The following is a 14,308-nucleotide window of genomic DNA, read 5'->3' as shown; positions in this document are numbered from 1 at the left end:
GAGATGGGAAGGCAGGGTCACATAGACAGAGGGTCCTGAGCTGGCGGGGGTGGGGGGCAGACTCGGAGTCACTCCACCCTTCTGAGCCTCCATTTCTGCACATAGAAAATGCAGACAGTTGCATCTATCTTGTGAGCTTCATGGGATGGTCAGGAGGGTTAGATTAGATTCTGAATGCCAGAGAAGCTTTGGCGAGCGGGATCAGGTCATGGTCATGGCCGACATTTGCTGAGAGTTCACTGTGTGCTGGGCACTCTGTGTATCGTCACCCGTTCAGCCTTTATAGTGACCACACGCAGTGGGATCTGTTAATTACTCCTGCTTTACTGAGGAAGATACTGAGGCACGGAGAGGCTGAATGATCCGCCCAAGGTCACAGAGTTAGGAAGAAGCACACTCAGGATTTAAATCCGGACAGTCTGGCTCCAGGGATCTTGCTCCCAGCCTTTGTGCCACACTGCCTAGGGACTGCTGGGTTCAATGGTAGCCTGTGGGCTTGAACCTAGAGAGTCTGCGGCTTTCCGGCCACCTTTGGGGTCAGGACTAGGCCAGGTCTCTAGACAAGCAGCCGTCTTGGTATCTGAGGACATGGCCTCCCCACATCTCATGTGTCCAGCAGGTGGCCAGACCACTCCCACAGGTCAGCCTCGGGCCCCGAGCTGGGGAAGCTGCCCTTACCCTGAGTGCTCACTCTCCCAGGGCGGGCTGAGGATGACCACAAAGTCCCCATTCAGCTCACCGGGCGGGGGTCCCCGGGGGCTCTCATCTTCCACTGAGGAGCAGGACAGTGTTGTGAGTGGAAGCCACTAGTGGGTCAGATAAACCGGTTTGAATCCTGGCATGCAGCAGGCGTTCCACACAGCCCCGGCTCACAGTACTAATAGCAGAAGCAGCGAGAGCCATCGTCATTTGTGTCCCTGGAGGACTGAGGCACACCTCTTCATTCATTCAACAAACCATTCTCGGTGACTGCTAGACGCCAGGCCCTGTGCTAGACAGTGGGATGGGGACGTGAAGTTGACAGACGGAACTCCCTGCCCCCATGGAGCGTCCATCATACTGGAGGCAGAATTCACAGGATAAGCACAAAAGAGATGTTGAGTCATGATCAGTTCTGTGGAAGAAAATCAGGAAAGAAGGATGGGGTGGAACGGTTCCATTTTAAATTCAGTGGTCTGGAGATGAAACTGGAGCAAAGCCTAGAAGGAAGTGAGGGAGGGCGCCATGCAGATGTATGTGCAGGAGTGTCGTGTATCCGGTAGAGGCAGGTGACTACAGGCTCTCCCCAGATCCCGACCGTCTGCTGTGGATGGGGTGTCATTACATGGGGGGCGTGGGGGGTGGGGACTGGCGCACAGGATCCGAGGAGAATCAGACCCAGACCTGTGGGGCAGACACTCCCACGTCACAGGAGACTCCCATGTAGGTGCTGTGGGATGCTGCGGGAAACAGGGTGCGTCTAAAGAGGGGGCTTCCCAGAGCAAAAAGTAGCCAGTTTGGGGACCAGGTGGTGGAGGGTGCAGGGTGGGTAACACAGACACAGTTAATTTCAGCTGAATGGATCCAAGACGTGCATTTCTGAGGGGCTGGAGATCAAGAGGGCTTCCCGGAAGAGGCGGCCTTGGAGCTGAGCCTGGCAGACAGGCATGATGTTGCTAGAAGGAGAAGCAGAAACAGCCTTTGCCAGCATAGCCTGGTGCCCTGGGCCCAGGCACAGTGCTGTCAGGAAGTGCCTCTGATGGGGCAGCCCGGAGCCCTGAGAGGAGGGTGGCTGTCCCCCTTCTCCAGGCTACTCGGTCTCTCTGATACCCCCACCCTGGCCCCTAGGAGGAGGAGGAGGAGGAGGAGGCACTGATGGATATGTGGAGCCTGGGCTGCTGCGGCCCAGCTCTGTCACCATGCTCTCCCTCCCTCCGCCGGAACCTGACACCCTGACCACTGAGGCATAAAAAACAGAGAATTGGAAGGCTCAGCCTGTCAGGCTGGGAGTGGCCCCCAGAGAGGCCTGAGGAGGAGCACGTGTGTGTGTGTGTGCGCGTGTGTGTGCATATGCTCCGCCTGTGGTTGCCTATAGAAATGGGGAGGGGGCCAGGTGGGCCCAGGGGGTGGGAGCAGCTGGCCCCTCGGGCTTCCCTTATTGTTTCTGCCCTACCTGGTGGAGCCCCAGGGACCCTACATCTGGGCCTGGATGCTGAGGAAAGAGCAGCGCTCCAGGTCCTGCCTTCTGGGTGGTCCTTCTGGAGGCTCCTGCCCTTTGGCATCCTTGAGAGGAATCCACAGAAGCATGTCTGGGCTGAGGGTGGTCTCCTGAGGCTGTGTAACTCCTGTCACCACTGCCAGGGAGGGGCCACATGCTCTGTAACCGGTGGCTTACAAAGCCTCTCGCCAGCCAGCTGCCAACACAACCGGGCCAGTCATTGTGGTGTCCGCTCTAAGTGAGGTCCAAACCAGGTGCTCTGGGAATCCCAGGCACGGGGAGGAGACAGGCAGAGCCAAAGCAGCAAGGTTTGCGGGCAGGAATTTTGGACTCCTTTCCTAGGGCTGGCTGGTGATAAACAGGCTCTCTGGGGGCTGGAGAAAGAGCACAGGGAAGTGCCGGACACAAGAAGCAGGGCCCCATGAGCAGCAGTGGGGCCAGAGGGAGCCGTCCTCAAGCCCTGCTGCGCTGCCTTTCCCCAACGCCATCCCTACCCTGACACAGTTCATAGTTTCTGCCTGTGCATCCCAGCAGCAAACCTTGGCCCCTTTCCCAATGCCTAGAAGGCCCGACACACTCCCTCTGCTGTGCTCCCCAGCCTTCTCAGCAAAGTGCCGTCTGCCTTCTCCTGGCATGGACCTGAGCATCTGTCTCATCCTCCCCGGTAGACCAGGGCCCTGAGAGCAGCCCCCTCTGGATTCACAACACAGAGGGCCAGACTAGAACCGAGGTCACCTTTGCTTCTCAGTCCAGAGCCACTCAGGAAGCACCCAGGCAGTGAAACGGAAACCACACTGGGGCACTGGAGTGCCTCAGTCAGGGCTGAGAGCCAGGTGGTCTGCAGCTTCGAACTTGGGTCAAGACCATTTTGTGAGCAATCCTGGGCATCGGTTTTCTCACCTGTAAAATGGCCCGATATCCCCAGGGAACACCTGGCACACAGTAGTGTCACGGTATGCATGTTAGAGGATGATACTCACTCCCTCTGCTAAGGAAAATGTTACAGGGGGAAACAAGGCCTGTGTTAGCCGTCCGCTTGATAGGAACATGGGCCAGAATGGCCTTTATTGGTTACGAAGAGTACCTGCCGTTTCTGTAAGAGGCAAATGCCATTGGCATTTTCCAAACCTGACCTGACATTTGGTTCCTGTTTCTCTCTCCGCCCACCACATGCAGGGAGTGAGTTTTCCGGGAGCCCCTACAGCCACCCTCAGTATCCCTCGTACAACGACTCCTGGAGGTTCCCCAACCCGGGGCTGCTCGGTGAGTACTGGTAGAAGCCTGTGGGGCCCCAGGGCCATCAGCTGCCACATTACGACTCTCTTTGGGCCAGGGTCCCTTGACAGCCTGCGGTCTGGTCCCTTAGTCGGGGTGGGTAGCTTGCGTCAGATATGTGCTAGCCAGGAGTTGTGATGGGAGCTTCAGACAGTAAACACCACTCCAGCTCTAATCGAGCCCCCCTCCCTCCCCAAGATGTTTTGGCAGATAAGGGAAAATGGCAGAGAAGGGAAACAGAGAAAAAGAGGTGTTGAAGGAAGGGGGGAAGTGTAGAAAAAGTACCTGCCCGGGAGTAACATACTTCTTAAGAATCATTGAATCTTCTGGTGAGAAATCTCTGAGGCAGCAAGGAGGCCAACTTGGATTGATTAGTAGTGGCTACCTGTCTTGATAAGGACTCTGAGGCTTAGTGATTGATTAGTGATGTCTGCATGGACTTCAGCAGAGCCAACTCCATTGGGAAATTGAGTGCCCTGTGCCCAAAGGCCTTCCTCGTCCTGCCATTCTGAGCTCAGCTGGTGCCCCACCTCTACCCAGGCCTCAGGCTGGCAGATTATCCATTGCTGGGGCCAGCCTGATCTGTGTATATCATCGGAGATATGTGTGCCCCTGCAAAGACCAAGCAGGGCTAACTCAGCCCTCAAAAGGCCAAAAAGAGCTGACATGAAACCAGCTGGTGAGTGATAATGGGAGCTGGAGGTTCTGGAGCATTAAGCAGGGGGCCAGGGCTCACAGATGTCACTCACCACCTGGGGACAGAGCTAGCCAATGAGCCTCAAGCAGCAGCATGGATCCTGCCCCAGCAGTTAGCCGAGGAATTCCCACACAGTCAGGATGCGCCTTAGAGATCACCCAGGCTTGTCTGTCCAGCTTTGAAAGGCCAGGTTAAGTAGAACCTATTAATTCCTGGATCCTGGATTATTTCAGGACTGGGAAACAGACTTTGAAAAAGCAAGAACCTGGTCCCTTTGGACTCAAGTTGCCAGGTCATGGGTCTGTGATTAGAGGACTAGGGCATACACGTGACAGACACCATCCCTTCCTGTCCACCCCCCCATCGGTGTACTTGGGCCTCCAGCTGCCCAGAGCCTTCTGGTGGGTCATGCAAACCTTGCGGGTACAATAAAGAATGATTACTACCAGTTACTACTCCTGGTCCCTAAGCCTAGAGATTTCATTTTATAGATGAATGGGATCTTACTACTTTGGCCTCCTGTATGGGCTGATCTGTAGACTTTTTTGGTTTTGGTAAAAATCAATTCTAAGTATTGAACCATGTCTCCATTTACCTAATGCTTTTCCTGAAACAACTGCTTGGAGAGGCCCTGGTTTCTGAGTTGACCTAGCTGTCAGTCTTAGGGGGCAAAGGCTAACCACAGTCTCCACGAACCAGAGTCTTTCAGAGGGGCAGGGGCAGAGGCTGGGTCTGGAGCCCAAGCGGACGGCAAGGGGAGGCTGGTGCTGGGTGGCATCTGAGGCCTTCGCTGCTCGCGCTGGAGGGCAGGCAGTTCACATGCCTAGGTGTTAGGCATGCGCTGTGCGTGCCTGGTAGGGAAAGATGAGGACTCTGTCTCAGGGAGCCTCTAGGCTGGGGCTGAGGGAGCCTCAGGCAAGTATGTCTGTGTAGGGAGGTGGTCAGTGCCTTAAGAGGGCCAGAGCCACTATGGAGAGGAGGAAGAACTAAAACTCCATCCATCTAAATGAGTACCAGCTCACTGTGTGGGCACTGGGGAAGACTCTTCAGGTGGGTTACCTTATTTTATCATTTCAACAGCCCAAGGGAGTGCATACTATTATCTCTATTATACAGATCAAGACAGTGGGCTCATAAAGGATATATAATTTAGCCGTGGTCACACAGCCTGCAGGTGGCAGAATGAGGACTCAAACTCTGGTTACCCTGACCCCGGAGCTTATATTCATAACCAGGGTATGATGTGGTACTCTTATTCTCCCTGACCAATGAAGTCTGAACAGCACGACATCCAGGAAAAGAGGCCTTGTCCCTTCATAGGAAGCCTAGAGGGGCCTGAATACTCAGACCGTGTATGTGATGAGAACAGCTCTGACCAATTTTTGAAAGCTAGGTTACTGTATTTATCTATCAGGCTTTCAGTTGCAAATCACAGAATCCACTCTGGTTGGTTGAAGCAGAAAACCAATTTATTAAGGGGTACTGGGGCTTCTAGAATCTCCAGGAGGACCAGACACAGGTGTAGAGGGACATGGTGGGGAACATCACCCAGCCACACTACCAGGGTTGGGGAGCTCTCCTGCTGTGGCCAGTTGGCTCTCCGCCCTCTGCTGCTGCTCTGGCCGGGGTATAGGAGAGCTCGGCCCTGCCGCCACTCCCACTTGGAGCTGGGTGCCTCCGCCATCTGCTCCTAGCAGATGAAGTCTTTTGGCCCATTCACTTCCTCCCAGTGCGCCCTCACATGCAAGAGGCTCAAATAGGCAGAGCCCAGGGGACACACTTGTGCCCGAGCAGCAAGCGGAATGGGAAAATGAGTTCATTCAAAGAGGCGGGCCTCATACCACAGGACACCCTGCAAACACAGGGAAAGTCAACACAACACTGGGCAGACGGACATGAGAAACGGCCCCTGTACTTCCCAAGTCTGTAACGTGGGAAATCGTAGTCAGGCCATCCTCCAGTCTGGGCCTCAGTTGTCTCAGCTGTAAACTGAGGAAATTGCCACTGGCGGCTTTGTTCAGGCAGGAGCTGAGTCTGGCGCTCTCCTGAGGCCCACAGCCCTGAATAAGCAGTGATCCAACCTTCCTGAAGCACGGGGCTCACTGTACCATAGTCTTGCAAATTAGCTGCATGCCCATCACGTCTGCCAGATTGTCCTCTACCCAGCTTGTCCTCAGGCCTTTAACTGAAAGCATCCCCCTGGACCAGAGAGGTAGACCGACTATTTCTGGGGAAGGTACCAGGGTGGGGTGTGGGAAGCTGCTCCGAGGCTCCTTGGTGCCCCTGCTCGATCAGTGGGAGCTGCAGAAACAGGTGAGACCCCCCCAACACGCACACACCTGTGTGCTCACAGCCTCACATGCACCACCTGCACCCCGGCCGGCCTGGGTGTAGTCCCCTTCCCAGAAACCCCCCAAAGCCAGGATGGGCAATGCCGCCCCAGTGAGGCTGGGCACTGAATTCTCAGGAGAACTCCCCTCCCCTCAAGCCCCCTCTGCAGGAGGCGCCGGCACGGTGCCCACACAAGGCCCAGCCAGGGCACAATGACCACAATGGGGGGCGGGGCACAGAGGCAGGTGGGGTGGGGAAGAAAGCGGGGGTCAGTTAGGGTTAGAATGGGTGTGCGTGGGGCCTGCTCTAAGGAGTTGAGGGAGTGAGCAGGAACCTGGAATGACCGTGTCAAGAGCAAACTGATAAAACTGTGAATTAGGAAAAATGGCGGAAGAAAAGGACAAGTTTATTCTAGATGGAGGTCTAATCGGCACCAGAAAGACACAGTGCTTCGTAAGGTGGTGGTTTCATTTCTCATGGTAAATGCAGGCATTTTTGATTTTTGGGGACGAGCTGGCCAAGAGATTAGGCTTTGGGAGGGGAATGAGTCAGAGCCAGGGGTGAGTGGTGGCCTGTGGGAAAAGGGAGGGCTGAGCGGGTTCCTCCCAGGAGACTTACATTTTCTGCCCCTGGAGAGCCCTTGGTGAGGGCAGTCCCTGCTGTTTTTCCACTCCTCTGCCCTGCCCAGGCCTGTAGGACCGCCCCCCACCCCCGGGGCACAGGCACGCACATTCCTCTCTAAGGCAGGATGCAGGGCTGGCACCACAGATTCTCCATGGGGGACTGTCCTAATGCTGTCCCCAACCCCGAAGAGAGGACAGAGAAGGCTGGCTGACAGGTATCTCTGAGCCAGGGCTACAACTAGGAAGGTAACAGAGGAGGCAGCAGGAAAAGTCATCTCTGGGAACACTTAGGCATGGGATGGGTGTCTCTGCCTTCTAGATCAGCACGGAGAGGTATTTCTCTCTCCTCCTCCACTGTCACTGCTGCCTGAGCCATACTCCCTCCCCAGGGGGGCAAAGGGAGAAAGCAGTCATTGGGACTGGGTTTGGAGGGCCAGTGGCAGGCGCTACAGTGCCTCCTCACTCCTGCCCTCTAGATCATGTACGAGCTGTGTAATCTTAGGGAACCTACTCAGTATCTGTGCCTCGGCTTCTTCATCTGCTACATGGGGACAACACTAATCTCTACCTGATGGAATTGTTTTGGGAATGGAAAGAGTGAATAGCTCTAAGTGGCTTAGAAGAGTGTCCATTTCCAAAACACTTTCATATCCTTGTCTTGTGGTGCCCTCATATGACCCCATTATGACCTCCTTTTACAGAGAAGAAAACAAGACCCACTTGTTCAGGGTCATTCAGCCAGGAGTCCATGATTTGGTGCTCAGTGATGGTATCTGGGAGACTCACCAAAATTGGTTTGGATTTGGCTGGGATTTCAGAATAAACACGAGTCCACTCCCCCAGGGAATTAAGCAGATCACTATTCCCATGCATGGTCTGGGGGCCACCAGGGCCCTCACCACTGTCCACCTGGATAAACCCTGCCCCCCAGCACTGGGTAGACAGACCATGGACTGAACCACGGTGGGAAGAGTCCTGGATGTGGGCTAGGCTGTGGCACTGAGAGGCCCTGTGGCTTTGGGCATATGGTTTTGTATGTTGAGCCTCATGTCCTCACCTGTAAAATGAGGCAATGGCCTGGCATCTCTAAGCTTTGTAGTTCTGAGAATCTGCTGGTCTCCCCAAGCCCCCCAGACTCTTTCATCCCTGGGGAGGAGTTTGGGTACAGCGTAGGCCTCCTGGAGGCCTTGTCTAAGCAGGTAGTCCCAGAATGAAGCCTGGAGACAGTGGGAGGAACCCAGCCTGGCCTTCACCCTGGCTGTGTCTAGAGGTCACAGGTAGTAGGGCCTCCACAGGGAGAGGGGCCACCATGGACTCCCATACCTCAGGCTCCCCATGTCTGTCTCTTCCTGTCCTCCAAACCCAGCCCAACCCACATCCTCCAGGAAACCTGACTCTGCCAGAATCATCTTGTATTCCCCAGAGCTCTAATTCCCCTGCTGACTCTGAACATTGGTCTGTGATGTTTGTGATTACTGCCCCTTATTGTCCCCAACAGAGCCAGAAAAGAAATGAGTAAATGGGCAGGGGTCTCTGCTATTGTCTGTTTACTGGGTGCTGCCGTGCATTTACTCATCCGACCTGGCTGTGAGCACAGGCCACATGCCTGGCTACCAACCCGGGACTGAAGACAGACACGGGGAAGAGCAGAGCCCAGCGCCTGACCATGTGGGGCTCTCCATCCAGGAGTAGGGGAAGCAGCAGTAAAAGAGATGGTTGGGGCCCAGGTCCAGGCTGCAGAGGAGGCTGAGCTCAGGAGGGCTTCAGGAAGGAGCACAGGAAGAGGCGAAGAGGCAGAGAGGCAAGGAGAGGAGGCTAATGGGCTAACTCGCCTGTCCTGGAGGCGGAGATGAGACAACACATGTGGAAAAAGCGGTGCGAGGCCGAAGAAATGCTTCTCCACGGGTAGTTGCTGTTAGCATGAGGGTGTCCTTGAGACCTGTGCGCAGTCTGAGCTCCCTGGGGTGTGGCCTGTGCATGGTGTGGGCTGGGAAGCAGTGGTTGTTGGGGAGAAAGCCAGAGAGGTGGGCGGAGTCAGGTCACAAGGGATCTACAGGGCGAACTCAGAAGCGATGGCTTTTCACCCTCTAGGCCAGAAGTGGGCAAACTCATCCTGTCAAGGGCTGGACAGTAAACATTTGGGGCTTGGCAGAACATGTGACTTCAGCTGCAGCAGGCAGCTCGGCTGTGGTAGCAGGACAGCATCCATGGACAGCACAGAATCAAATGGGCAAGGCTGAGTTCCAGTAAACCGTTATTTACTGAAACGGGCAGCAGGGAGGATTGGACCTGAGGGCTCCAGTCTGCCTCCCCCAGCTCTAGATGGGGAGGAGGCCTTGAAATCTCCTAAGAGGAAGCAACCCTAATTAAGCTTGCAATCTGGAGAACAGACTGGGACAGAGATCTTGGTGGCCTGGGAGGAAGGGGAGGGGCCCCTGGTAGAAAGGGGACCCCAGGTATGGGGTTGCAGGCACAAGGTCACCCTTGAACCTCCGTGCCCTCTTCTGTCTCCCCCAGGCTCCCCGTACTATTACAGCGCCGCGGCCCGAGGAGCTGCCCCACCTGCGGCCGCCACTGCCTACGACCGTCACTGACCCTCGGAGCCAGGCGGGCGCCAAGCACTTATAACACATATCACTGAGGGCGATAGCCTCTCAGCCCCTCCGAAGACAGCCAGAGAGGCCCAGTGAGACCATCCCCCAGCAATCCCCTCTCGCCTGAAACTCCCTCCCAACCTTTTCCTGCCAGGGAGCTGGGGTTCTATGGTAAGGCCATTGGACTTCTAGACACACATCCATTTCTAAGAGTCAATCAGTGAGCTTCTCCCAACAGCAACCAGGTCTCTGCAAAGCCACAGACTATTCTGCAGACAACTGTAGCCCTAGCCTTGCCTGCCAGTCCCCAGCTGACTGACCATCCACCTGTCTTCCTGCCCCAGGCCTGGGAAGGAGAGCTTGCTTTTGTCACTTCAACAGCACCCGTGTAAATACCTTCTTGCTTTTCTGTGGGCCTGAGGGTCCAACTGAGCAGACTGCCCACCCATTATGCATCCAGTACTCCTGATGTGTCACAGGACATCTTAGACCTGTGTGCAGAGCATCCCCTCTGTCCTGGCTGCCCCCTACAGGTGGGCTCGGAGTTGTCCTTGAGACTAAGGATGCCCACCTCCGGGCACAGCCTCCTGCTCATTGCTACTTCTTTAACGTCTGGACTAAGAGGCTCATCAGGCTGGTTATGCTTCAAGCTTCCCCCCTGAGATCCCTCCTCGGGAGAAACACACTGGAGAGATGCCCTGCCTTCCTGACTCCATTTTTTTGGCCCCAGTGCAGTGTGAGCAGCTCTTTTCCATATCAAAGGACTCAGAACAATGAACTGTTTGGGAGATTCCTCAGCTACAAAGTCTAAAGATACTGTCCAAGGTGCTGACTGCATTGTGGACTTGGAATCCTGGGGCTGGACAGGACCCAGAAGACCATAGTCCAAGGCTGGGACTCCCAAGCCCCTGGAACCACTGAACTGAACTGGGATGTATTTTCTGAGGCATGCCCAGGCTCAAATCACATTGGACACCCACCATGGACATTTCTCCCACCCTCCAGGATGCCAGAAAGTGGATTCTGGGCAAGCCTGTCCCTGGCACATAGACAATAATTAACAGAAAAGACATTATTGCACTGAGGACCACTCACACCTACAGCAGTCAGCCAGAGCTTCCCAATTAGCCCCTCCCTGTCCCCGTGGAGCCTAGTATACAGCTAGGAATAGAGGTGCTGGGGTAGGAGCAGATGCCTAACTTTGTATAGTGGGTATATACCTATTGATGCAAGGGGTAGTGACGGTCAGGGCCATGGCCAAGGACCGTGGGAGCTTGGAGACCTCAGTGGATGCTGGAGTGGTCAGAAAAAACACTTGGGAAGATGTGGGGGACAGAGGAAGGCCTTTCAGTAGGGGAGCAAGATCAGCAGTAAGGAACTGCTGTGTGAACTGGGAGTGGTTTTGAAATAGGCGTGCCAGGGGCCACCATCCCTTTGCCTGGAGCCTCAATTCTTTCAGTAGTCTTTCTTGCCAAGTCAGAACAACAAGATGAAGGCCCTGTCCCAATCTAGGCTTAATTACATAGATGAAAATGGACTTTGCCGTCTTGTGTGACAGGGTCTCTGATGTTTGCATGTCACCAAGTTGGCAAAGAGCTGGGGCAGTGCACAGCCTGGGGTTACTGGGCCTGGGAGGTCTTGTCCTGGCCACACCACTTCTTTGCTGTGTGACCTCGGACAAGACCTTCCCCTTTGAGCCTCGGCTGCCTTGGTATAGCTGGGTCACCTACAAGGCCATCCTCCAGTTATCTCCTTGCCTTCCTCTTTCCCAGGGTGCTGGGGCTGTAACTGGGCCATCCGGGGGCAGGTCTTCTACTTCTGAGCAAGCATAGGGGGTGGGCATCTATGTCCTACTAATATTTAGACCAAATGGGAAATAAGAACACGCAGAGGGATGGGAATCTGCCTTGAAAAGATCTAGTCCAGCTCCCCCCAGGGGAAATTGAGGCCCAGTTTGGGGAAGCCTAGGACAATGCACGGAAATAGAACAGATCTCTGGCCACCACGCGTTTTCTCCCCAACATCCTACAAGGTGGTGGGAGAGAAGAGGAAACCGGGGCTCAACAAGGTGGAGTCCCCAGGCAGTGACTGGCAGAGGTGGGGCTAAGATTCAGCCTCCTGACCCCTGGCACAAGGTGATCCCTCCATCCCTGGGGAGGGAAGTTGACAGCAAGGGCAGTGGGAAATCGTTCTGGGCCCACTGCCACAGATGGAAAGTCCTGAGCTATTAGTGACAAGGAGGCCAAGCCACCCAGGGCAGAGGTGGAGCCAGGGCGCTCCCTGCAGGCACACCCACCACCTTGGAACCTGCTGGGCGAAGAAGGGAGGTAGCTTCGGGCAGAGCCCACCTCCAGGAACAGGATGAACTAGCTCCAGCCTCCACCTGCCAGGCAAGGTAGGAGAAGGTACGGTAGCTGGCCTCTCCTTTCCTCCCTCCTTCCCTCCTGCAGGAATGGGTGGGCCCAGGGGTCTGCAGATCAGGCCTTTGGCCTTTTGTACCCATACCTTTGGTCCACGTCCCCCCTTGTGGTCTCAGGCTATTGGGAAGTTGGCCTTCCCTGAACCAACTGCTTAAAGCAAACACTGTCCTTCCTCATCAGAGCCCAGCTGGTACCCTTCTGTTCCTTCTCGTGCCCTATGATGAGCTCGGTCCATGCCTTTCCTACGCCCCCTGAGGCTCTGCTGGTCTTCAGATCGCATTTGTACTTATAAGACAACCCTTGATTCCTGGGCTGCCGGGCAGAAGCACAAGAGCACAAGGATGTACGCGCACGTTCTCACACAAGTACCTGCTCTCCCCAGCCCAGAGTCCACGCGCTGCGTGGTGGAACTGCCTGGGAGCTTAGAGAGAAAGGTTCCAAAGGACACAAGCCGTTGAGTAAATGCCAGAGAATTCTGAATGGAAAACAAGGCCAGGGCTTTCACCAGCACTCTGGCTGGAGGCCTGGGGTACTCCTCCACAGGTCTTCAGCCCTATGTTCCGGCTCTGACTTTCAGAAAGGACCCTGTGGATTTTAAGAAGTTTCATACCATTAGTCTAGCTCCAGCCTTGAAAAATCTGAGGACATATCAAATCCAGCCTCCCTTTACCAAGGCGCCTTAGTTAGGGTTAGCCCTTTCATAACTCATATTTATATGGTGCTTTGCAATCCTTGACCATTCCCTGGGGCAAAGATCACAATACGCACTCTAGAGATGGGAAAACCAAGATTTGGGGCTTGCATGGCAAGACAGAGGTGAGGTGAATTCTCAGATCTCTGGGCCTCATTCTCTTTCCACAGAAATTGTGCTCTTGTCATGGGAGCATATGGCTTAGACATACCCTTCAATCCCTGGAAACCCCCTGTACCCACAATGAGGAAAGAAAGAACAGAGACCTAGAGGCTGGCCTGACCAAATGGCCTGAGGCTTGGTGGCTTTGCTGGTCTACTGTGGTTTCCATGAACACCAAACCTACAAAGTCTTTGCCCAGATTCCTTCACTTCAGTGCTGCTGAGGTTTCGTTCACGTTTCCTCCCTGCTGGATCCTGAGACTCTGAAGGGATCAGAGCACATCCAAGACCACACCATTGGCCTTGGCGAGGCCTGGACGTGGGCCTGCCTCTGATTCCCAGGGTCTAAGGTTCCAGGGGTTACAAGATGTCCCCTCACTGTGGCTCTGACTTCAGACCTGTCTGTGACAACATGTAAGCATTCCCCAGCCAGGCCCTGGTGGCGGCCACAGGCCTGGGAAACACAGACTGCAGTCTCCAGGCCCCTGAACTACTGTTCCCCAGTCAGGCAGGTAGAGTCCTCTTGCCACTCAGGTGGGGCGTGAGGAGGCATGGGGGGTAGGACCTGGCCCCATCCAGGGGCATTCAAAGGTGGAAACTTTTTAAATGCTTTTTCAGCCAAAAGAATAGGTTTGTGGGCCATGTTTGATCCACTGGCTCCTAGCTCGTGACCCAATAATTTTTGTCTAGTGCTACCTTTCTTCTTCACCTCCTGCCTTTCACTGAAGACGGGAGCCCAGCGAGATGGGAGACGTGCTTCAGCTTGTCAGGCCAGTCACTGTTCGGGACGGGCCTCCCCAGTCCCTACCCCTCCCTCCTCACCCTGGGCTCTTGCAGACTGTTTGGGCTTTGAAGGTGGGTTGGATAGAACAGCTGGGGTGGTGGGAGTGGACGGACTGTTGGCTTTGAGAGGGGTCTTTCCTGTGGGGGGGGTGGGGGGAAAGTGCCCCAGATATGTCCACAGGGCACTGAGGGGTAAAATCCCTTTATGAGAAGTCATAGCCCAGAGCAACTGCCCCACCTTTGGGAGCCTCTGTACCAGCTTCTCTCCTGGATGACATTTCAGCTAGATTTTAGCTCCAAGCCATGGGGAGCAAATCTTAAAAACAAACCAAGCACTCCTGACAAACACCTAGAAACAAGATATGTCTGAGACACAGCTGCCCCGAGGGTAGGGAGAAAGCCAGGCCCCTGGATCAGCCAGGCCCGAGCTGGAGCGGATGGACACCCACAGAGCTCTGGGCTAGACCAGCTCCTGGGAGGCCCCGCTAAGAAGCTGGCTTTGCGGCCGTGGCCCTGTCACCCATCTAGGAGCCTGC

General features: G+C 55.1%; 1 protein-coding gene across 2 annotated transcripts in view; it reads left to right on the top strand.

Moving 5' to 3' along the window:
* Positions 1–13,749, top strand: part of LOC111145877 (paired box 5) — a 191,327-nt gene extending 177,578 nt beyond the window's left edge. For both annotated transcript variants that reach the window (XM_022501163.1, XM_022501162.1), the window contains 2 exons: positions 3,374–3,460; positions 9,641–13,749. In XM_022501163.1, coding sequence (XP_022356871.1) covers positions 3,374–3,460; positions 9,641–9,717 — 164 coding nt within the window. In that variant the 3' untranslated portion in view covers positions 9,718–13,749. The remainder of the gene's footprint in view (positions 1–3,373; positions 3,461–9,640) is intronic.
* Positions 13,750–14,308: the final 559 nt, after the last annotated feature.

The sequence above is a fragment of the Enhydra lutris genome, unplaced genomic scaffold (assembly GCF_002288905.1).
Source record: "Enhydra lutris kenyoni isolate GAN:26980312 unplaced genomic scaffold, ASM228890v2 scaffoldscaffold13, whole genome shotgun sequence".
In the NCBI taxonomy this organism is placed as follows: domain Eukaryota; kingdom Metazoa; phylum Chordata; class Mammalia; order Carnivora; family Mustelidae; genus Enhydra; species Enhydra lutris.
The sequence above is the reverse complement of the archived record's forward strand: the minus strand, read 5'-3'. Positions and strand labels throughout refer to the sequence as shown.